Below are 25,144 nucleotides of genomic sequence, written 5' to 3'. Positions count from 1 at the left end.
CATTAATGGATGTCTCTCTACCCTGTCTGCACTGGTGTGGACATCAGTCATAGCTGACTCCTAGTAAGGCAGATACAAAGACACAGTCGCTGTTCCAGTGCCAACAAAGCAATTCACATCCAGTGTGGTTACTCACCCAAATTGTGAGGACTTGGTTTGGGGTTTTCTACTTGCTGGATGACACTTCTCAGTTGCTGTCCACATGTTCCTTCCTGACTTGAACTCTTCACCACTCAGTAACTGACCTTTTGTCATCATGAAGTAGCTTTACTCCCTGCCCTGAAACACTTACTTCAGATGTGACTGATTGAATGGTGGTTGGTAAGTGGACTAGCTCAGGAGGCAGTCCTCTTTGCTGGATAGACCCAGAGAGATGGTCAGTGGCATTGAGGAAGAAAAGGTCTTTGGCCTGGGCTCTCCACAAGGGTGAAGAAGGAAGCTGAGAAGACTCCTGAGCTGGAGACCAGCATTTTCAGCAATGGCAGGGGAAGAATTTGTGATGGAAGATAAGAGAGTGAGCTTAGCTGTTGTGTTAAGTTGACTTGGGGACATTCAGCAGTGTCAGGCTCCCAAGTTTGTCTGCTCCAGTTCAAAACCATGAGTGCTTGCTGGCTGCAGATCTGGAACTAGCCTGTAAATGAAGTAACTAGAGTCAAATCCTTAGCTTGGTTTCCAAAGACTGACTCATTACACTTGTCTTTCCTGATCTCTTTCCCCCCTGCCTTCCCACATTCCTTGGGAAACTGGAGCCAGAGCCCTGCTAGCCCAAGTTCAATGTGATCTTAGTTTGCTAATCCATATGGCAGTTCCTACATTGATATCTTTACTGGAGCTTGGGAGGATTTGCTCATCCAACAGGACAAGGTATAGACTTATTAGTGTGGTGTCTTAACACAACTATACCTTCAGTCCACAAAACTGGTAAAAGTGCTGTCCTCACATTAGGAGCTGCTCCTGGCATCCCTTCTTTGGTCAGGGATTGCATCTGCCAACAGAGCTGCACTGTCCAGAAGTCTGCAGCACAAACATCGCCTAACATTTTTGGAACTAGCCTGCCTTTTAGCACTATTTCAGTGTCTCTTGCGGATTGGGATTTTCAGACAAACAATCAGCCAGCAACCATATTACAAACCACTGCTTTAGCAAGAGAGCTTGATGCAGTTGCATATTCCATGGTCTGCAGTCATTTGGGGTGTGGTTTGACCATGGTTGGTTGAAACTGGTTTCAAATACAGACAGAAATGGGAGCAATGAAGATGGTTCCAGAAATTGCACCAGGAGGAATGTGGAGGAAACAAGTACTGTACTGTAGATATGAATGCTAATAAATGTGAGGAAATAAAATCATTCCTTTAAAAAACAAAGCAAAAAGCCAAAAAACACAAAAACCTGAAAGTCATTGCCCAAGGGAATCAGCTTGTAGTGCCAGAACCACATGTGGACTGTGAGCTATTAAAGTAATGATTTTGTTTCATGACCAACATAGGGTTGGCTCACAGCCTCAGATCTAAATTACTCCAAATGGAGGGTGGTTAAGGTTGATGGCAGAGGGTCACTGAGAGCAGGCTGGGGCACAAATCCAGCCCTGTCTCTCAGTGGTACTTCAGAGTAACTGGCCGTCACCTGCATGTAAAGCTTTCTTGGCCTCTGTTCAGCTCTCTAGATCTGTGGTATGTGACTTGTGGTTCTTGGCCATGTGGGGATTTTGGTGTACAGCTGGTTAGGGTTGGGAAGGCTGGCCATCTCTGCTTTACAGTGTTGTCCAGGAGTCATCTTTATTGCCAGTCCTAGACAGTTCAGAAAACAAACAAGCAAAAGTCTTAAACCATGAGAGAAAACCACTAACATCTGAGAAGACCTGTGATGATATTGGGAGTGTTTCTGTAGAGATGCATAAGCAACAGATATCTCATAAAGTTAAAGATGGACTTAGTTTGAGCCTGGGTCACACCTAAATGAAAACCCCGAATTTCAGCCCTCAGGTGCAAAGGCATGTATCCAGTTTCAAAACATGCGTGAATAAACTGGTGCACTTTAAACTGTGCTACATTTAAAATCTGCTCAGTGGTGTCCTGTTGCATCTCACTGCAGATGTTCTGGTTTCTCCTCCAAAGAAAGGTGCAGACAGTACTGGGCAATGACACCTGAAAAGGACACCTTGAAGCTAATTGCTTGGGTAGGAGATGAAACAGTTTACAACAGAAGACAAAAGAGAACCTTTGTCTCCTTTAAAAAGTCTAAAGTTCAAATTTGGCTAATTTTCTACAGCCAGAGAACCCAGTTTTAAACACTGAGATTTACAGTAAATGAAAAAAAGCTGTTTTGTATTGACGTTAACTCCTACGTAATTGAGTTTTTATGGGGTCACAACCGTCTGAATGTTTGTAGTTTTCCTGGAACAATTCTTTATTTGCCTAAATGAAGTGTAGAGAAGGCTGAGTGACCAGCTCTGCCTGGGTGTGCTTCTGGTTTAATTATAGCTCTGTTTGTGGGGATATTTTTGCTTTGTCCCATGCTAAGGACTGACTCTGTTCATAACTATCACTGCTGTTACTGACCAGGCCCTTGTTATTTCAAGGAGCTCTGCTGCTGGTGGCCTTTCCTATGTGAACATGGATTCTACCCTTGCCTGAGATCACAGGCACAACCATGAGTTTGTGTCTTTGAGACTGTGACTATGAGGTGCTCCCTGGTGTCTGCCCACCTATATGTCCTCGATCCCTGACCATTGTGGTGTGCTGTACTGCTCCTTGACCCCTTTCAACTGTTCCTAGGCTTGGGCGGTTTAAAAAACAGCTTAACAAAGCTGGTTTGTCTTTCCTGTTTCTGGCAACTTGGTGGTTTTGTTTCTTGTGGTGCACCTCTTCATCTTTGGAGCAGGAATTTGTCTCCTGCCTGACTTTGAAGACAGCTCTGTGTAGGTTTTGGTGTCTCAGCTGAAGCCCTTGATTATGCCAGCAGCAATTTCCCCATATGTTTGGCAGCTCTGTCTTCACTTGGCAGCCTAGGATAAACAACCCTGTCTCCAAACCACACCATCCCTCAGCTCACTATGAATCTTACTTCAGATGACAGGGCACCTCTGCATAAGTAGAGCATCTGACTTCTGTTGTCCCTAGGAAGCTTGAATCTCAGTTGTCTTTTAACCAAGAGGCTGTTTTCTATTCTTTCTGTAATCCTTTATTCTGTTGCTAACATCTGGATGAAATTCAAATGGGACTGTGAACTTGCTGGATTGTATCCTGTGCACAACTCCTACTGGAAGCCCTTAGACTGCATTTGGTTCTTCCACTTCTATAAATCTTCAATATCTGTGAAGGGAGTGCTCAGTCGTTCCTCTGAGAGTAATGAGAAGTAAGAGAATATCTGTGATTTTTTTTTTCCTGTGTTTCATGTTACTTTTTTTACTTTCTCCCATTATCCATATCTACTCTGAGATTCCTGTAATTGTGATAGTGAAATTTTTGTCTGTGGTTTTACAGCATTTGGTGCTTGTATCAATGTACCTATCAATCTGAGAAGATCTGGAAATTTTCCAATTAGCTTTCTTTAGTTTGCTGTGTCCTAAATGACCACTTTTTAGGTAACATTAAGAAGCTTGAGAAATACTGTAGATTTTACATGACTAGCTGTTTTTATAGGAATAATATATGGTTCTTTTCTTTCTAAAGAGGCTGGGAAAACCACATTTTTTTCTCCCCTTTGCTTCCTACCAAGCATTTATTATGTGTTCCTGAAACTAGACAGAAAGTACCTGAGCAGTGAAATTCCTCTTGTCCTAGTTTGGTGCCATGCTTGCAACCGGTGTCGAAGGTACAGTCTGCTTTGATGGGACGGTTGCCAATCACATCTTCTCCCCTGTTCTGTGGTAGACACTGGGTAGCCACATGTGGGAATGGGATTTGATTTCTCCAAGTTTCTTACTGCAGAAATGTGGCGAAGGAAGCGACTTACCTGAGGGCATCTGAGGGAGCTGCTGGGTGGGGTCAGGAGTCATACCCGGCTCTTCTGCATCCCTCTTCAGCACCCTTACCTGGGACCATTCTTCTTAGTTATCTGAAACTCAAGTAAATATTACACACAAAGCTGCTCTTACAGAGCTATAAAACTTGTCCGAATTGACTTAGAACAGGTTGAAACCAGAAAAAGCCTGTATATTTTACTTACGCAGGGGAGGCTGAAGTTTTGTGAGCTGGACAGATGTGACTAAGATAGTCCTGGGTGTTTCAAGCACACACTAGAGAAGTGGAAATACAGGAAGAAATTGTTTTCTCAGGGCATGTATTTTTTCAGCTTTCCATTAGAAATCTGTAACTTTTTCACTGATTAATTTATATTAAAAATCAAAGTTTATACCATGGCATAGATTAGGCAGGGTCCAACAAACTGCATGACGTCTATGCAAGAGAAGTCCAAGTGCGTACAGTGTAATTAGCAATTTTGTGTTTGCTGGCTGGTTTTGTGTCTTTGATTCTAAGTTAGATTGTAGTGTTGGAGGAATTAAATGTACATCCCTCTCTTTTGAGTGGAAACCACTGTAAGTGTGGAGTGTTTCTGTTAGTGCCTGTTAGCTATGAAGTGTCACCACTGTAAAATTAGACAATCTTCAAAAGTCTGGGAAGAGTAGGGCTTTGCCAAATGTTCTTATAGTAAATGAGCACTGAAATTTTCTTCCAGCAGGCTTGGCTCCAAGGCATGTGTTTGCCTTTCCCACAAGAAAGAGGTAGGGAAAGAGAAAGAAGGGGACAAAGAACCCCTCTGGAGTTGGGGGCAGGTTGTTAAAGGAGGGAAAACATAAGAGACAAAGTGACAGTGAAGCTCTGTGGTGTGGCAGTAGAATTAGTACTTGAATTTTTCTCCTATGTTCCTGCAGTCTTGCTGTCCTGGTGGTAGTGGCAAGTAGGACATGTGTCCCTGGTGTTGGACTCAGATGGGTACTGAAACAGAGCTAAGGTAGCTTTTCTGCAAAGAGAAACAGGCAGGTGAAGGTTAAGACTGTGATTAATGAAGCAAGGCATGTTTAAATTGTGTTTCTTATTGCCACAGTATAAGAAAGCTTGAAAGGAGAACACACGAAACAGGAGTACTTGAGCATTGGTCATGACTGGAGAGCGTGATGTCTGCACACTGAATAACAGAAACTGGGAAGATACGGCCAGGAAAGGGCTGGCTGTATTCACCCTGCCCCATCTCTGAGTGCTCGTAACTGGGTGCTGTGTTGGAGATGCAGAGTGAGATGAGCCTGAAGTATCAGGATGACTCTTGTGTTCCTTCTGCATTTCCCAGCCCACAGTTGGTCCTCCTTTGTAGGATTTCTATATTCCTAGCAGAGTGGGAGCTTTGAGGGTGGCCTATTGTGTAGCTGCTGAATTCATAATATCCACTGGATAAACATCTCCTACAGCATCTTGTCAAATGAAGCTGAAGTCAGCAGCTGCAGAATATCCACTGCTGTTTGTGGCCTGGGGAGGGAGGGTCCTGCAGAATGGGACACTTCAGCAAGTCTTCTGCTAAGTTTTATTTTTGTTTTTGTCTGGCTAAAATGGTGTGGGCAGTCAAGCAGGCAAGTTCAGATGTCAGCTCTGCCACTCTTGCCTGTTCATCCTTGGGGTTCATTAATTTTTCTTGTTAGAAAAATCTTTGTGTGTGCTTGATGCCGTGAATAGTTGCACTTGGCTGTTTAAAAGGTGATTCTCCTGCCTGCTGGATGTGCTTTGGTTTGGGAGGATAAATGCTTTCTATTTGTTTTTTCTCCCTGTTCTTCTGTGTGCTGCATTTGACTGTCAGCATTCCTTTGCCGTTATCTGTGCACTATTTAGGATGTCCATATAAAGTTGCTAAATGGAATTTTTATTGGCCAGCTTGGCTTAATAATCAAACATTTTCAAAGCTGGTTCTCTCTGGTGCTGTGTGGATCCATTCTGAGAAAGAAGACTTGCAGTTGGTTGCGGTTTATTTGTTGTATTTTTTTTTTTCCTTCTTTCTGCAGACTTCTGTTAAGGATATTGTTAAGTCTAAGGTTAGGGTTTCATTAATTGCTGGAAAGGGTAAACAGACTGCTTGGGTAGATTAAGTAAGACCTGAGTCATATTGGTCTGGAACATCAGCATCCTAATTGGAAATTAGTGTATCGTATCGGCACATTGTGCAGAAAACCACAAAATGCGTAGTGCAAGTGGCCCTTGAAATGCAACACCAAAACAAAAAAGCGCAAGCATGATATTCTGGTTGTATAGCAAATAATCTTTGAACAAAGTGTGACTTTGAGCTTGAAATAATAATAATATTTTATAGTCAGAAACTGCCTAAAATTCCTGACGGCTGACTAAAGTCCAGCAATGGAAATCAGTTAAGTTATGGCTTGTACCTTTTGAGTGTGTGAAAGCGTTCCTGTGTTGAACTAAGCTATTTTTCATCTGTAGCAAGTTGTTGACTTTCAGTTCTTTTGTCCCCAAACTAAGTGGTCATGCCTGCATTTAATGTTTGTTAATTACTGAAGACAATAAAAGTTAAAAAAACGAACAGTCTATAAATCCTCTTTAAGATAGATCCAATTGCTTTATGAATCACCAAGCAGGAACCCTCTGGACCTGGGTGGTTACTACTTTGCTGGATACTACTCTTGTTTGTAAAGCAGAATTGCTCAAACTCTAGCCTAGGAGGAGATTGCGTAAATTTGCTGTTGCTCGGGGAATGTCTGTTCAAAATACAAATTACAGTGTATCATCACCCACCCAGGTTTTTATTGGTAGCCCTGACGCTTTCAGTGAAGTTGTGAGACAAACTGCATCTCAGGAATTTACTGTAATTTTCTAAATATTTCTTACTGTTCTGTTCTCTGCCTGAAGTAGAGAAGAAGGGCTGTGGCAAACTCTGTGCGAGGGGAGCACTGGGGCTGCTTGGCCTCAGTTATGCTGGGGATTTGTTTGCAAAATGTCTTCTTCGTTGCAGGTAGTGACAGAGATGCTTATATGCATGAGCCCAGTGTTACAACATGACCAAAGAGCAGGATGGTCACCAACTTTGAAGCAATCTTGAACCTGTGTTATCTGTGGTGGTGCAGCTATCGCCAATGTTGAGAGCATGGAAAGAAAAGGGTTTTGACAAGGTGCTGGCCTTTAGCACTGGGTTTAAGACTAACAATCAGCAATGTCAAATATCATCCTGGTAAACAGGGGCTGCTCTAAAACGGTTGCTGCTGCTGCTCTGCGTTGCCACAGGTGTTTTTAAACCCTTGTCATCTGAGAATCAGGTACTGCCCTTGACAAAGTCAGAACATTCAGTCAAATCGTTGCAGAGTCTCAGCATCCAGTACCCTCTTCCCCTGTCTCCAGCTTTACTATCAAACATTGACTTGGAAGGATGTAATCTAACCTGTGTTAATCTGAATTTCCATCTGAGACAAATAGAAAAACTCAGCATAGGGGAGCTGTCTGTATTTCAGCTGGATGTTTTGGGCTTAGCTAGTTGCTGTCTGTCTTGGGAACTGGGAATACAGTTTGTCTTAGTCAGGCTTGCAGCTACATTATTTACAAATTTAGATACCTTAGGAAGAATGATCTGTTACTGATTCAGTTTTAGCAGAAAATTGTCAGTCTGTGCCTGCTAGTGCTGGTGAGTCAGTGATGCAGGGTTCATAGATGATCTGCGTACCAGTCTTGAGTGACTTCTTTGACACCAGGGGGAGTTCAGCATTTTTCAGGTTTGGTCACTATTATTTGCTTTATATTACAAAAGGATCTTGTTTTCTGACATCCAAGTACTGTTTCTTTAGGGCTTTTTTTTTCCCCCCCCTTCAATTGTTGTAATTGCAGGGCTGAGATTGTCATTCACCATTTCAGGAGTATTGCTGGTAGTGATGGTGGAAAACATTGGATAAACAAGGTTTGGAAGGTATTTTTCAAGGAAAAAAAAAATCCGAGTAGTTTGGTGCTATAAAAGTACAAGTATCTGAATGCTGTCTGTGCTATACCAATGAATAGTGGGTGTCAGTAGCCACAAAGGAATGAATTTGCTGGAATAAATTTAGGGAGAATGACTTTTTCAGAATCAGTACCAAAACATTTATATGTGAAGGAATTGTGAGGAATTAGGATGAAATTTTCACTGTCAGAGTTGCACAGAGAGGGAAATAAACCTCATGTTTCCTGAAGCCTGTCTGGGAGCAGTCGTGTTTTGATAACAGTTCTGTGTAGTAACTGGAGTTAAACATTCAGAGGTCAAGGGGAAAGCAGTTAGCATAAAATACCATTTTGATTGAGGTTTTTCATGGCGTAAATTGTGTTCCAGGGCTTACATCAGATGACCTGTATATCTTTAATCAAAGCATTTTATTTCCCCTTTGGCTTTCCGTTTAATATTAACTCTATCTTCACCCCAGTTTCTGTTTTATCAGTGGGCAGAGTCTGTTTGTACCTCCATCCAAGCTTAATCTCTCCTGTCGGGAGATGTGGTGCTTGCTGTCTGCCGGGTTGCACTATTGTTCCTGTCCCATGCGAGTGGTTGCAAGGTGCATGCTGCAGAATTTTTGACTGCTCAATGCTAGTTCAAAAGTAACATGGCCTGTTTTTTAATGCCTATTGTTTTCTTTTGTCTCATTGGAACTACAAATAAGCAAATCAGGCTGACCAAAGAGCAGGAGTGTATCAATGAACAAAGGTGCCCCATAAGCCGTCTCATTCCTGAGATGCTCACTGAATGGTGGCAGTGCTTCTGGTTCTACTATTGCTTTCTTCTGTAGCACGGTTCATGCCACTTAATTTCTTTCCCTATTATCCCATCTGAGTACAGTCATAGATATATTTTACTGTTACTTGGATGTTCATGGTCTCAAAGCCTAAATTAATCTTCTCTAATGATTAATTAGCCTTACATTTGCATGGGAATGAACCGTCTAAGTGCAAGAGATGGTTGGCTGTGTAAATTTGTTTGAGGCAATGAACTGTATCACTCTATAGCTGGTGAAATCTATCCCCAGAGTCATTGAGCAGCCAACTACTTCATATAACATACATACACAGATATATACAACATATACATGAGTACATAGTACAACATATGGGGCACTTAGGGACCTGGTTGAGTGGTGGACTTGGTAGTGCTAAATTAACGGTTGGACTTGATGATCTTAAGGGTCTTTCCCAACCTAAATTATTCTATGAGAGAAAACCAGTTTTGTGACCCTAAGCCTGATCTTTTAATGTGAATGCAACAGTATTGGCTACGTGGGGAGATATGTGTGTCTCTCTAAAAACTACCAAGTGAACACTATTAATGTGTATCAGCAGGAACATTAGAAAGTCTCTTGAGTTAATGTGTGGAAGACCTCAATTTCAAGACTGTTTACAAAATCCACTGTTGTTGTCCATCAGTCTTCAGAGGAAGATCACTGTTGTAATTTTGGTTTACTTATATGCAAAGAGATGCATTAAAACCTATGCATGTTTCCAGTGCTTAATTTGGTACTTCATACAGTTTGTTCTTCCCTCTCCCTGTGCCCTCCTCCTGGCAGCCAGCTGAATAGGCACAATTATCCTATCTGTGTGCTCTAGTGATATGGTCTGTACTCACATGGGCAAGCAGAAGAGCTGGGTTTCACAAAAGCGAATCTGCCTGAAACATAGTGCCCTTCTGACACACCTGCTGTGATAAGTCTTCTACTTCCAGACCCAGAAATGTATCATTTTTTGTCTCTGCTGGTAAGAACTGCTTAGAGGGGGGTATACCTGCTTTGCAGTTATCTGCAGGGCCAGTTCTGCGGAGATACTGGTTGAGCCAGCAAACCCAAACTGATCTCCTTCTTCTGTCCCTGCCTTGTCATATCCTGTATATTTTTCAGTAAAAGGGAGGACAGCAAGATGAACAAGAAAAACTAGCTATAAAATATCCCTGTGCTCCATTAATCCTGATTATCCTGTCCTACATCTGTACTGGCTGCAGTTTGATTGTAAATTTTTGGTGCTATACAGTGAGCTTTTGTGCTGTCTTAGGCATTTGTGCATAAGGTATTGAGACACTAGTCTCCTTTGTCTGCTGTCAGCCTTGGAGAGAGATGTTATTTCATAAACTAATTAGCTTAATTCTACTGAACTGGCTAAATTTCTTATGTTGGGGTAGGGGGAAGGTGGTGAGGTGCTGAGGTATGAATTTCCTTCATGGGATTTGTCCTTGCACATGCTGTGATACCCATTGCTGCTTCCACACATGTCTGAAGAAGTATTTATGCCCTGGGCAGCCACCTTCAAGTCCTTATGGAACAAATCTTGTATTTCTGGTTCACCGAAACACTTTACAGCCTTGACTGCTCTCTGGAGAAAGTAAGATTTTGCCCAGGTTGCTATCCTCAGCAGAATAGTGCCTAGACCTGTTGTGCCAGCAGCTCTTGACACAACCATTGCTGCAGGAGAAGAGACAGACAAAGGCATAGCTCTTTACAGCCAAGTGACACGGGGGGGACAGCTGCCTTGATCACCTTGGTGCCTTTCTGAAGTGTACCCCAGGGGACAGACTATGACTGATGACCTGAGAGATTTTAGCTGCCAAAACACATACCTTCCCCTCAGATTTCTGCTGTGCTTTAGTGATTACTCGATTACTGGGGCAAATGCATTATATTACCAAAACTGAACCTTCCCATATCAAACGTATGCTTTATTAGCCACATAAATGCCAGCATGACTCTCTCATTGCTACAACATATTAAACACCTTGGAAATGTTTCCTTAAACTCTAGGTCAGTCTTATGAAATCCGTCTACTTGAGAATAGGAAATTGGGAGAGTTTCAAGATTTAAACACAAAATATGTAAAGGTAAGGAGAAATATAGATTTCTTTTCTTCCTGCTACTACGTACAGCCTCTAATGAAAGGCCTGACCTTGCTCACACTGAGACAATGGAAAATACTTTGCCATTGTTTTTAGTGGGAGCAGAGCTGCTGGAGTTTGTGATAGTTTCACGAGACTATGCAGCTTGGCTTTGCAGGGCTTCAGGGGAACCTTTACTCTGTTTTTATCGTGACCACAGTTTCACCATGAATATTGGGTTTGACGGAATCCCAAAGTTCAGAGGTGAACATGGTCAAAACTGCGGAGAGGCAGACTGGTCTCCCTTCTTAACCCCAGTAACGCACGTGGGGGGTTACATGTGTTTACATTATTCTGTCATGCAGATTCTGCATAGCTCAAGTTTACTTTGGTAGTGTGCATAATGATGAACATATAGAACTGGATTGTCTGATTTTTGATATTTTCGTTGTTGTTGATGCCTGGCCCACCCCCTATTAAACCAGTTCAAATTCAAAAACTTTGGTCTGGACCTCAGTTCTGGATCCAGCCTTCAAACCTTTCTCTCCCCAATTCTTGACTGTTCGGCCTCAGGATTTCTCTTGAAATGGGGACTAGTTGCAAAATTTGGATTCCAATCTGGATTTCCACTGTTATTCAAATTTAGGCAGTTCCGTATTTGCTTTTTGACCCATATCTAGAAGAGTGTGGATTGGGATTCCAATTTTGCAAGTGTTCCCGCTGCAGCTTGCTTGCTTTTTTGAGCTAGGGTTTGATTTGGGTGTTTCTCAGGTTCATTCACAAAAAATTGCTCACTCATTTGATACAGAAGTTCCCAGCAGGAGCATCAACTTGAGAAACTGGGATGTAGGGGGACATCAACTCAGGCAAGTGTAGCACTCTAAATATACAAAATGATATATTAGTTAGGAGTAATTTGGACTTGTCTGCCCTGGGGATTGCCCTTATTCCAGCCTTTTTTCTCTGGTTGTTGACATGGCTGCACCACTGCAGACCAGAGATGAAAATTCTCCTGTTACAGAAGCTTTCCTATTCTCCTTTTGTTTAACAACACTGGGACAAATCCAATGACTGGCTGTTGATGGCTGGAATCAAGTTTAATTCCCACTGACAGTGTGTCTGGGCATGTCAGCTCTGCTGGTGCAGGGACAGATGAGCTGGCTTTCACATTGGTCGGTCGGAGCGGGATATACTGGGGTTGGGGCATGGTACAGACACATTAAATATTACCCCCAGACTGCATCCCGGAAAGCTGTACAGGGCTGCTTTGTACAGTGTAGAAGTCCCCTGTGAAAGGAACATGTGGTGTTCTCTCACTCAGAGGTCCCTTAGGAATTTGATGGTGTTGGGTCTCTTAGGTGGTCCTTCTACTCTCTTCATTAATGGGGATGAGAAACATAACAGATCAGCTTTTGCTTCTATGCTGGAAAACCAAAGTCATCCTAAGGGCCTCTGGATCACGTTGTTCATCTTACTGTCTTTTCTTAACAGAGCATAATTCGTGTAGTTTTCCATGATCGACGCCTGCAGTACACAGAGCATCAGCAGCTTGAGGGCTGGAGGTGGAGTCGACCTGGGGACCGCATCCTTGATATAGGTGAGATTATTTCATTATGATTCCTGTGCAGTGTTTGGAAGTGAGATGCTGAATGATGTATGGAGTGTTTGCATGTGTGTTTAGCTTTTTATATCCTACTCTCTTATGAATCCTGTATGTCTTTGGGTGGGAAGGAGATCTAGCACTATACGTCCCAAATAGATGTATTTTTGGTGGCTTGGCTTTTCACATGCATGTTGTAATTGTATGGAAATGCTTTCTCTTCTTCAATTTAATATTTTTAAAATTTTAGGGGTTTTCTTCTACAGATATTCCACTGTCGGTTGGTATCTTGGATCCCAGGGCCAGCCCAACCCAGTTGAATACTGTTGAATTTCTGTGGGATCCATCAAAGAGAGCCTCAGCATTCATTCAGGTAAGAGAGAAGTTATATTCCTGTAGTAAATACAATGGTGAGATATCCTATAAAGACCTAGAGAGTTAAGGCAAACAGGACATGAAGAAAGATGCTAATGATAATATACTAACTCAAGTGACAGTCATGTATAATAATTTGTAGGATACTTGCTGAACCAGCTTGATAGCTACTTGCTGGTTTTGGAGTACTAGCTGCTATGGCTAGAATTTTAGCTTTTTTTTTTTCTTTAATTGATGTTGCTTTCTAAACATGGATTTTGTCTGGAGGAAACTGTTCACAACCTGGTAATTTTGCTTGCTTTTCTCTTTCATGAGAGTTTCTCATCCCAAACTCCAATTATGTGTTTTTAATCTATATGTGGATTTTACCTTAAGTCAAAGGATGGTTTTCCTGACACTGTGTTCCTTTCCATGCTGCTTGTTCTTTGAATTGTTTTGTCCTCAGGAACAGAGATGAAAACATATGAACTCTTCTGCCTCTAAGTTTCTCAGGTGGAGCCAACACCTCATGTTCAGGCAAAATCTGAAATTCAGATTTGCACAGCTTCCAACTGTCTCCAGAGATGAGCACAGCTTTTGTTTTGCCAGGTACATTGCATCAGCACAGAATTTACTCCACGGAAACATGGAGGAGAGAAAGGGGTGCCATTCCGAGTGCAAATCGACACCTTTAAGCAGAATGAAAATGGTGAATACACGGAACACTTGCATTCTGCAAGCTGCCAGATCAAAGTGTTCAAGGTATGATGTAGTTTTGGTTTTGTTGTCCACTAGATTAAGACATAAGAACGTGCAGTTTTTAAGTTGTGTAGGAATGATGCAAATAGTGGAGTAAAGAACAGACTTTTAACTGAGTATGCTTAAGATCTTAAACAGAACTCTTGCACACAAAGTGTCATGAACACTGAACTACACAGCGATTCTAGTTAAGTTCAAATGACCCAAGTGCTGCACCAAGTCTTATGCCAGTCCATTGTGCCCTGAACACTGTGCAAACACTGATATATTTAGGGCATCCACTGTGTTTTAGTGCTCCTAAGCAATCAAGACATCATGGCATCTCTGATTTCTTTGATTCAATCATCCATGAACAATGGGAGTATATATTGAAGATTTTAAATACTCTTTGCTTGTCTCAGTGAAGTTCTTCTCCATGCTACCTGGAGGAGAGAAAGATTCAAAGAGAAAGCATTTCTGAGGCTCCTAATGTGGGCATGGCAGACCTGTAGCCACTTAACAACAAGCTTTTTGTAGACCTGTTTTCTCAAAGGTTCTAGGGCTGCAGTGATCAGTGTCTTTCTGGTTCCTGGGGAGATGGTACAAATAGCAACAGAGGGGCTCATGATCTGAAATAGTTGGTATCAAATTTCAGGACTGTGGTCAGCCTATTTTGGAATAGCAATACACATTAATGAGATATATTACAGTAGAGATGCTTGACCAATTTATTTTTTTTTTGCCTAGAAAATGCAGATCTGATCTTGTTCCATAGGCAGAGTCCCCAGAAATCTTAAGGAGAGTTTTGTGAACAGATTAGAAAAAAAAAATAAATCTGTTGGCCTCTGTCTCCAAACTTGTAATACTTGGCATAAGGGAAAGCTTGTGCTTGTGCTTATAGCCTAAAGGAGCAGACAGAAAACAGAAGACTGACAGGGAGAAAATGGAGAAGAAGACCACCCAAGAGAAGGAAAAGTATCAGCCTTCCTATGAGACAACTATTCTCACAGAGGTAAAGCGTTTTAGACATGTCATACTACTTCAGCATGTTGGGAGATAGATTTGAGAGCAAATGCATTCTGAGTCCTGGAGATTGTCTTATGGAGACATGTATGCCCAGATCTGATTCAAATTGAGAGTGAAGTTATAAAATGTCTGGTGAAGTTTATAAAAGATGCCAGTTTCTTATGTTTCAGGGTATAAACCAACCCGTAACAGCCTAGCTTTAAAAGAAACATTTTCTCTATCTTCTGCTGTGCTCCTGGGTACTTGTTGTGGCACTTAGATGCCATCTATATGAGGTATTTTCTTCAGAACTGTCTGTCAAAAGCTTATGTTGGAGATAGGGCACTAGAACAGATGAATAGGCTGTCTGATTGAATTATTAATCTGTTTTTCCATGAATGTGCCTATGAAGCTACTATTACATCCAAGATCTTGGAAGTTTCTGGCTTGTACTCTAGGAATATCTTGAATGTCTTATATTCTGATGCATCTGGTGTAGAGATGTATGTGTTTCTACCAGTCCCTGCTATTACATAAGCTCACCCAAGCTGCAGAATTACTAAACAACAGGACTTAAGGCAGTGGTTTTAAAGTGCTGTTCTGTCTCCCTATGGGAATGTCTTGTCATTTGACTTAGCTTATTTTTTTTTGAAGTGGCTTGCTGGACTTCTAAAAATGAGGGTTTATTCTTAATTTAAATCAAACTTCCTGTTTGTGAGATCCAGTCCCTCCCACTCAATTTTCCTCAAATTGCCAGGAGCGACCAGCACATCTTCTAATTCAACGTGGTGGTTGTTCATGAGACTCTTGTGTATACAGACCTAATTCTACTGAGTTGGCAGATCCCAAACTCTCCCTGCGAGCTCTGATGCACTTTGACATATTGCATGGGGAAATGCAGGTTGCTAAAGAGTTAAATATTTGCTAGTATTTGCGGAGGTGATAAAACACCAAAGCTACATTTGTCGTCTTTTTATCATTGCAAACAAGAATACTACAGAGCATTTTCTTGAGCTTGTGATGGTGGGGGCTTCCACAGGGCTAGATTTCTCCAGCTGATTACAGCGGCTTAAATTCAGAACAGAGTCACCAATTCTAGCTGGGTTTCTCTGGTTTTATACTACTGTAATGGAATATGGAGTTTGACCTATATTTGTGAAGGCTTTCAGTAGCTTTGTGTCTGTCTATCTTAAATTTTCTCCATGTAATACCCATTTATAACTCGAGCTATTCAACTAATAGCCAGAGGTTTTAGCAGACTGGTTCAAATTCTGCTCTTTCACTGGTATAAACCTGAAGAAATGCCACTGGAGTGTATTTGTCACTCTTGCCTGGATTTAATTAGGGATTTATAATTGAGACCAGGGGTATTTCTCTATCATTGCTGCCTTCAGTCTGAGTTGACTTATTGGCGCTGCTCTGACTTACAGCTGTGCACACTTAGGCCCAGTGTTATTTGGGGACAGGCTTTGTGAAATGGGAGAAATGTGGAATGCACAACTGGAATCAATCTGGCCCCCTGACAGCCCGCTTGGAGAGCAACGTAGAAAATCCATGGCCCGTCTCCTCCTCCCAGCAGGATTGATGAGCTGAAGTTAGTGGCGTGGCAACAGCATGAATGTGGTATGAGAATCGAATCCTTTATATTTCCATCCTTATGAAAGTATCCCCGCTGCCTTTCTTCCAACAGTGTTCTCCCTGGCCAGATGTGCCTTATCAAATGAACAATGCTCCATCTCCAAGCTACAACAGCTCTCCAAACAGCTTCAACCTTGGAGATGGGTATGTAACAAATAAATGCTTTATCTTTTCTGTTGATATCGTAGCCTTCACGTCCATGTGTTTTGTGTGTCCACGCATTTCATACCCTGGAAGAAGAGGTCAAGGACCATCCTTCCTAGAAAGGGGAAAACGTTTCCCACAAAGCCTTGAAAGACCTTCCATCCAGGAATTCCCTATAACACAGAATACTGATTGTACATCTGCTGCTTATGTGATGGCTGGGAGATGAGCATCAGAGGCCCACCAGGGCAATTCTTATCATGAATTTCCCTTTTTACTTTTCTGTGGGGATCAGACAACACACCATATCCTGTGCCAGTAATTCCCAGTATCTTCTGACAAGGGTGTTAGAGGCTTTCAGCCATCAACGTCTCTTCAGAGTTGGTATTCCTTCCTTCCTTTCTGTCTTGAGGTAGCTAGGGGTGCTGAATTCCCAGTTGAATGGGGTGTATAGAAATTCTGTCTGGGGCAAACCAGCCTGGCTTTTGAGAAACCATTCCAGTACAAAGGGCTAACAGGAGACATGTTTAATTCATTAATATAACCATCATAAAGAAACAGTCTCAGTGGTCCTGAAACTACCAGGATGATGATAGCTGAAGACAGAAATGCGCAGCAGGGTCCCTCAGTACTTTTGAATCCTTCCTGCAACACACTTTTCCCTAGGAATTTGGCTTAGGCCTTTCTTTTCATCCTCTAGGACTCTGCAGCCGTGTTGCCTTCCTGCACAGCTTATTAAGTAATCCATGTTGTATTATGAATTTTCAATGAGTGACCTCAACCTATGAATAAGGACAAACACTGAGATGGCAAAAATTTTTGTCACTAGAGAGATCTCTTGAGCATTTGCTTCCAGTGGTAGATTATTGACTCTTTGGGAAAATACTTGATGTGTTGAAGTACTGTCTATATTTTAGGAGGGTTTAGCAGAAATGTGGTTTTGTCTAATACAGTTAAATTGCAATTTACTGTGTTTAAAATAACACCAGGGTTGAATTATAAGGTACTTTATTCAATTTTTGTGAAGAATCGTTATTAGAGAGTGGATTTAGTTAGGGGATTTCTGGGTCATGGAAATTTTGAGTTCAGCTACCCTGTAGGTCACAACTTCCTTACTTAGATGGTGTCACATATTGAGTCACCTGTATAGAAAAGCTTGAATGAGGTCAGTAAACTGAGTTTTTCTCTGTGTTGAGTAGGTCCTCAACTGACCAACAAAAGGCTCAAGTAGAGATTTTTTTTTTTTTTTCTTTTTTACTTAGTCCAGATTTTGGACACCTCTTCAAAAATCTGATAGAGAAAAAAAGCCAAGTTGGTATGTAACTTGTGACAGTTGAGTTAAATGGAGGAGGGGGAAGAGGATGGACACTGCAATGTAAAATTTAAAATAATATATTTTTTTTCTTCCAACTTTATATAATTTTTTTTTTAGCAACAGTTCTCCAACCCACCAAGTGGAGCTCCTGCCTCCCAGCAATGATGTAAGTACTTGAGATCATGTTAATGTGGTGCTTTTCTTTTTTAGGACACTGGTGAACAGTTCATTTCAAGACCTTCTTATTCTTTTTGCAATGTAGCATCTCCTTCCTTCTGCTTCTATTCAAGATGCCCAGCAGTGGCTTCATCGTAATAGGTTCTCTCCATTCTGTAGACTCTTCTCAAGTTTTTCGGGTGAGTTTAAGCAGTCCAATTATTTTGTCTTTGTTCTCTTTTCTAAGTGCAGCTCATGCTTCATATCAATAGCATCTGCTGCTGGCCACTGTTGATGGGATCACTGGTCTGATCCAGTGTGGTGGTTCTTTTGTTCTTAGATTAGTTAGCATTTGCCAAAACATTTTGTAGAAATATAGAATAAGATGGAAGAGAATAAGTTAAGATGGAAGGAACTTCTTGAATTCATTAGGTACAACCCCTTGCTTGAAGCAAGTCCAGGGCCTTGTGCAGTTGAGTGTCTCCAAGGTTGGAAATTCCACAATTTCTCTAAGCAACCTCTTCAGATACTTCACTATTCGCACAGTGGAAAAGTTTTTCCTTGTACCTGTTTCCCATCTTTTATCTGCTGCCTCCCATCCTGTCCCTGTGCACCTTTTAGAGGAGTTTGATTCCATCTGCATCTCCATCTTCACTATACCCTCCTGTTGTATTCAGCAATAAGATGGTGGAAGAGGGAATTATTAAAGATGTTGAAACCTTGAGAAGCCTCCCTCTGGCTTGCAACATGATTAAATAACCTGGTGAACATGGCAGTTAGAGAAAATTGGGACATTTAATGGCCAATGTTAAATATCTAGCTGCTGTCCGAGTTGGGTAGGGATATCTTCCAGTTCAGCACTGCTCTCTTGGCAGCTTCTAGTGCTCTGTTTTGCAGTGATTGATTTGCGGTGTACATGTCTTTGAATTTGCAACTTCTCTAGGCAAATCTGTCTGATTTAGCTTTGTGGATTCTCTCCCTCTGTCCTTTCCTGCTGCCCATACACACAATTTGGAAGCTAAGATTTGCTTAACTTCTGAAAAAAAAATCAATTTGAAATATGTAGGTGCTGACTTACTGAAGATGTCCAAAGAAGATTTTGTTCAAATCTGTGGGCCTGCTGATGGAATTCGGCTCTTTAATGCGATCAAAGGAAGGTTTGTATTATTTTTTTTTAATTACGGCAGCATCCTTTGATAATTTCAGTGTTAACTAGAAGTTAATCCTGGAGCTGTAACATTTAGAATTCCTTTTAGCACTTCAGAGAGGTCATCTGTCATCTCAGTGTGGAGATCACAGTGTTATTCAAATCCAAGCACAGCTCAGAAATGTTGCCAAAATGAAGCAGTATAATATAGATCTCCAGTGGCTTATTTGCTACCAGTTGATAGCTTACATCTACTTCATATGAGACACAGACTACAATAATACGTTGTATCTCCATCACAAGTAATAAAAACCAAACCAACCAACCAAACCCTGGAGCCTCAAATGACCGTTAAACTTTTATTGCAGTAACATCATAAATTCTGCAGCTGGGCAGGATTCAGATCAGTAAAGGCAGGTACAGTAGGCTGCTTGGCAAGTGCTGTAAACTGTTTATTCTTATCTGATCCTGAAGAGATTAAGGTGTTATGCATTGTGCCACCACCTCCTGAGAGTTCTTACTAGACTTCCTAAGACAAGGATCAAGACTATCCCTTAGTTATTTACGCACAGCCCAAATGAGTCCATCTCTCAGTGTCTGTTAGCTGACTGGAACAATTTTAGATCTAAATAACTCACTACTGTTTTTTAATAATCCATAGAAATGTAAGGCCCAAGATGACAATTTATGTCTGTCAAGAACCAGAGCAAAACAGGTCCCATCTCCACCAAAAACGAGAAAATGGAGATGGCAGTCTTTGTGGTAAGTTTTTATGAATGAATTTTCTTAAGCACTTATCTGGTGAGAATGCTGCTTTGTGCCTGAGCTCCTGTGTGGACAGCTTTGTGTACTGAGGGTTTGAAGGGGTCCTGTTTATCCCAGTTCTGCAACTGGGCTTAGTTTCAGGGCTACAGTTTCCAACTGGTACCCTCTGCCCAATGAACAGACCCAACTTACATGCTGTCTGCAGAATGCCACAGCAAATTCACTATTCAGTTCTTAATAGGGACCATAGTATTAAAAACTACTGTCCCATCCACAATTTTCTTTAGATTATGGCTTGTTTCAAAATATTCTGGGAAATGGAAGGTTGGTATGTTTTAAAGTGAGGTTCTAATTCTTGGAAGTTCAAAGCTTTTGGGGACTTGCTGCTCTTAACTATCCCTCGTGATGTGATGTGCGATTGAATGAGAATAGAGATTGTCCTTAGTTCTTGTATGTAGTATTAACCAGGCACAGCTTTTCTACTTGGTTGTTTCTGTGATTTGGATTGGATCTGAAGAATAGTACTGTCATCTACATTTATTTGGTACATTGTAGTCTTTAGTTTGTGCTTGTGGGATCAATGAGAGAACCCCTAATAAAATACTAATTTTGTGTAACATCGTGTGTTTCACTATTTTATTTGATATATCTTAAAATGTCAAAAACAGTAAAAGTAGATTATCTAAAAATGTCTTTATGAGAGGATTTAGTGCCTCATGGTACATGTTGTCATTAGTCCCTCTCGTTTCACTGACCAAAAGTGACGTGTGCTGTATTTGCCCAGTGCATCCAAATACTGGATGTTTTTCTAAAAGTCATCAAGCTGGATGTTGGGGGGCTGCTTTAAAAGGTACTGAGCTTGTTTATCTACTGTCAAGATTTGAATCTTGATCTTAAACCCATTTGGTTGCTGATATTGAACATCTTGGTGTTATCTGTTGTTGCTATTCTAGAATTACTCGGTAATTCTTTAATTATGAATACTTCCAACTTGTTGCAGTATATCATGCAATCTTCTTGGAAGAATTGACCACGCTGGAATTAATTGAGAAGATTGCCAACTTGTACAGCATTTCCCCACAGCAGATAAATCGAATCTATCGGCAGGGACCCACAGGGATCCATGTATTGGTGAGCAATGAGGTAAGTGGTTAATGAAAACTCTGTCAGAGTTGTAACCATTGACTGAACTCTTGAAGTTAGAATTACTTTTTAAATTATTGAATGAATCTTGAAGGAAGCTTTGCAAGGTTACTAATCCCAACTTACTTAAAGTAATTACTTACAGCAAATGATACATGCATACCATTGATTTTAATGTGAATTCAAGATTGTTGATTTGTAAAACAAGTTTTGGTTGTTTTTTTTTTAACAAACAACAAAACAAAACACACACAAAAGCGGTCATTTTCTTTTCGTGATGGCTACTTAAACAAATTCTGAAGTGAGGATCTAAAATGAGAACCTTTAAAATTGAATAGGAGAGTTTCTTGAAGAAGGCAAATTTGAAAATTTTTAGGACAATTAGTCTTAAACCTTGGCCAGTGATTACAGCCACTGGGTCCGTCAGTGCTGTGTAAGTGCACTATAATTTCATGGACCTCTGCTAGCTGTTTGTGTCCCATTATATGATGGTTTAATTTAGTCCATGCCATTAACTTGCAGGTTAATAGCAAGTTGCCCTTCTTCCTCTTTTCCCCCACTAAATTACTTATTGATTCACACACCAGAATCACTTAAGGAGCTTCATTTATAAGAAACATTGTTAAAATAAATGAAGCAGAACGTAGGCCTCAACTGGAGCCTGAACAGAAGGCTGTTATGTTTATTCCTAAAGTCTCCTTGCGATTTTAGCCTGATTAAATCTGAAACCTTGAAGCTTTATGGATGTAAAGTGCTTGGAGGCAAATCTTGGTAGGGGAATTGCCTGAACCAGCTTGGGTATAAGGCTTTAAGTATTTATTTAAGTCAATTATTAACAATGTTTATTGCTTTTTCTATATTTTTTTTCTTGTTCTAGTACTATAGTGGCAAGAGTGAGGCACTCTGTGAATGTGCTTCATGCATCATTAGGCACAGACATACTGGCTGGCCAGTGAAGTTTGGTTTGCAGGAACAGGGGATGGATATTAAACCCAAAAGAGAATAGGGAGATTAGTCTAAGTTGAAAAGGGTTACAGCTGGAAAGTGCTCTACCGGAATGGTATTTAATAGCTAGGAGAAGGCTTTTGCTTGAAGCAGGGTTTTCTGAGCTGATCAGAGAGGTTTTGATCACCTCCCCTCTGAAGTTGGGTGTTCAGCAGCTGCTTCAACTGCATGAGACACCTCCTGAAGCTAATTAACCTTCTCTGTCCCACAGAACTACTCTAAGATGGGAGGAATGGCGAAGGATGAAGCTTAAATGAGCATTTCAGATTGTATCTGAAGTCATCTGAATCTTTTAACTCATCTCTTTGCTTAGGGGCTTCACTAGAATGTGCATGTGTTCTGAAAACTTGTTGTTTCTCATGAATAACTCTAATACCTTTAGATACTGATCTTGCCTCCCATGATTTGCCTTGCTTCTCATTGTAGTTTCATTAGGATTCCTGTGCCTTGCAAAATACAAACAAGTGAATGATTCCTGAAAGCACACTGCTGAGGTGGCTTTACAGGAACAACGTTCCTTTATTCATCAAGGAGTCCATTTCTCAGGGCTGACTAACTCTAGATAGGATCCCAGGTGCTCATGTAAGCTCAGTGAAGCTTCTTGGTTCAGCTGAATGTGTGTTACCATTCCTAGATTTTAGGAAAGGGACTATCTTCATTCAGTCTCAAGTAGTATAGCTTTATTGAAGGCAATTAAGAGCATGGTCTCTAATAGACTAACCAGAGTGGTGTAAGAACTTGCAGGTTGAAGAGCTGCAAAGAGGATGCTGAAATGCTGAACCAGCCACATGAGTTCCCAGGCAAGCACTTTAGTATGAGCTTCTCTTAAGCACATTAGCAGCTGCAAGGACCTTAATTAATCAGTCATGTACTTTAATAATTTTATGGGCAGGGTTACTCAGGGCTGTATAACACTAGGCACCAAATGTTATTTGATAACTCTCCTCTAAATTCTATACTGGCACTGAAATAAATTGGAATTCAGTTGCTTAAAGCATTTCATGTTCCCTTTTTTCCTTCTGCCCTTCAGATGGTGCAAAACTTCCAAGATGAATCTTGTTTTGTTATCAGCACATTAAAAGGTATGTATTGCTGCCACTATTACATGTAGTGCTAAAAATAATTTCTCCTTTCAGTTGCATTAAATGTTATCACAAACTCATACTGTTATCCTGAAAAGATAAGAAGCTAATTTAGTGTAAGTCAAGGTGTTGCATCAACTTATGCTATGATAGACTGATTGATCGATGCTTTCTTCGCAGTTACAGTGTTAAAAAACTTACATAAATCCATTGATATCACTGACATAAACATAAAACCTTCTAGTAGAATGATAAAAGATGACACATGTTGTATTTTTTTATATAAATGCTTTGACTGAGATGTTCAACGTTCATTTTCATTGAGTGGATTGTGGAACAAGAATACAGACTCTTGCAAACTACCTACGAAGAAAATCTAGAGTTCTGTATCCATGCTGTTTCCTAAAAACCAATGAAAAAATGCTTTGCATTTCTTTGTTACAGCTGAAAGCAATGATGGCTACCACATCATTTTAAAATGACCATGCTGCACAGAGAGACTTTAACAGCCTAAAATGTAATGCCTCACTGAGATTGCTACAACCTAGACTGGAAACACCAAGAACCTTCTGGATAAAAAGCTCCTATGAACTACAAATTACCAAGAAGCTTAAGAAAAAACTTGCCTTTACAAAAATACATTTTTGGTGGGGTGTGTGTGGTGGTGTGTTGTTTGTTTTTGTTTGTTTTTGTTTTTAAGCTGAAGCTGAGAGCATCCTCAAAGCTTGTACGTGTTTCTTCCTCCCTCCCTTCTTCTTCAGTCTTAAAAATTGTCGAGGTTTCTGATTACTACTTAGAAACATCTACCTTGTACTAAAGGGAAATGAAAGATAAACGAAAAACAATTCTCTAGACCCCTCATGGTTGGGTGAATCGGTTTATTTACTGTTCTGAGTGCTCTCTTGCTTTCAGCACACACCGTGTTACCGATGGACAGAGGTTCCCTAGGGCTCTTCTTTTACTCTTTAAGGTGGAAGGCTTGGGGCTAAATCTAGAAACAGTTTGGGCAAGGCAGAGGATGGATTTAGTGCCCAGTCCTCACTCAGAGTGTCCACTCTGGAAACCTGCACTTTAGCTTCTTCCCACCTGTATATGTGCTCAAAGGCCAGGGACCTCGATCCATCCTGACAGAGCTTCTGTGATACTGATCCAAGGGAACAATTTTGTGGGGTTTGAAGGAGGACAGACAACCTGAGGCAAGCAGTTCAGTACCATGTTATATCTTCAGCTTTAGAGTAGTCTCCTTGAATACAGAGTATATGAAGGTTTTCTGAGGAAGTGTTTTGACCATTGGGACTTACAGAGCTCATGCCAAATTCATTCTATGTGTTTATTCTACTCTGCAAAGCATTGATTAACTGCTATGTTGACTGTAGCTGGGAATTAGGTTATGATCTTAATAATGTTTCCTCCTGTTACTCACTGAATTAAGTAAAGCTGAGTTTTAATTGAGTCCAGGTAATGGATCATCTTAGTTGTGGCTTCTTAGGTTCTTGCTGTTTCACTTTTGATGCCTGTTTCAAATTCCTGCAACTATGGTCAACTTCCCCCACCCTTGGTCTTTTGGGATGCCATCCAGGCTCCACTAAGCTGAAAAAGTGGCTCCCACTGATGTCAAAGGCAAACTGGATCACACCCTTCTTGCATGGATGGAGTCATTTCACTGTTGGAAGCTAATTAATTCGGCTGCTTCCCAAACCAAACGTCCATATAGCATCAATTTCTGATACTCAAACATTTAATTTCATCCTGAATTGAGACAGAAAGCTGAAATACCAAAAATTTTCTTGGAATGGGAAGTTTTCAAAAAATGAGAAATTGTCAGCTGGAAAATGCTGAATAAAATGTTCTAGCCTTTTGAAATGGAAACATTTAATTAAATCCATTTGGCCCTTAAAGGAGCATCAGTTTGAGCTACCGTTGCAGACCTCAGAAATTACCATTCGAGCGCCTTGTGCCCCCTGTCTCCCTGCGGCCCATCTCTTTGGCTGGATTACAGATCCCATGATGATCTTACTGCGGGTTAGTTAAAGGGGGAGTGCGTCACGGAGGCTGGAGCGGTGCCCAGGAGCCCAGCCTTCTGAGAAAGAGGGGGGACATACAGCCCATGAATTACAGCTCCCAGCTGACACTGGAGGAATTCAGACAGACACAGAGTGATATTTCTCTGACAAAAATTATGTGTTTCAAGTTTTCCCAACAGAAATAAACAGCAAAATATTGAGAAAAGCGGCCTTTTTTTCATTAAA

General features: G+C 41.0%; 1 protein-coding gene across 1 annotated transcript in view; it reads left to right on the top strand.

Moving 5' to 3' along the window:
- TFCP2L1 (transcription factor CP2 like 1) overlaps positions 1–23,377 on the top strand; it is a gene marked incomplete at both ends in the record, with an annotated part of 30,786 nt that extends 7,409 nt beyond the window's left edge. Inside the window, 13 exons of the mRNA XM_080347018.1 lie at positions 10,733–10,809; positions 12,295–12,400; positions 12,670–12,776; positions 13,367–13,519; positions 14,397–14,507; positions 16,191–16,282; positions 17,715–17,763; positions 17,860–17,953; positions 18,820–18,910; positions 19,562–19,662; positions 20,666–20,808; positions 22,844–22,895; positions 23,340–23,377. Coding sequence (XP_080203144.1) covers positions 10,733–10,809; positions 12,295–12,400; positions 12,670–12,776; positions 13,367–13,519; positions 14,397–14,507; positions 16,191–16,282; positions 17,715–17,763; positions 17,860–17,953; positions 18,820–18,910; positions 19,562–19,662; positions 20,666–20,808; positions 22,844–22,895; positions 23,340–23,377 — 1,214 coding nt within the window. The remainder of the gene's footprint in view (positions 1–10,732; positions 10,810–12,294; positions 12,401–12,669; positions 12,777–13,366; positions 13,520–14,396; positions 14,508–16,190; positions 16,283–17,714; positions 17,764–17,859; positions 17,954–18,819; positions 18,911–19,561; positions 19,663–20,665; positions 20,809–22,843; positions 22,896–23,339) is intronic.
- Between the last annotated feature and the right edge of the window lie 1,767 nt (positions 23,378–25,144).

This window comes from Nesoenas mayeri (assembly GCF_963082525.1).
Source record: "Nesoenas mayeri genome assembly, chromosome: 6".
NCBI classification, from domain to species: domain Eukaryota; kingdom Metazoa; phylum Chordata; class Aves; order Columbiformes; family Columbidae; genus Nesoenas; species Nesoenas mayeri.
The sequence above is the reverse complement of the archived record's forward strand: the minus strand, read 5'-3'. Positions and strand labels throughout refer to the sequence as shown.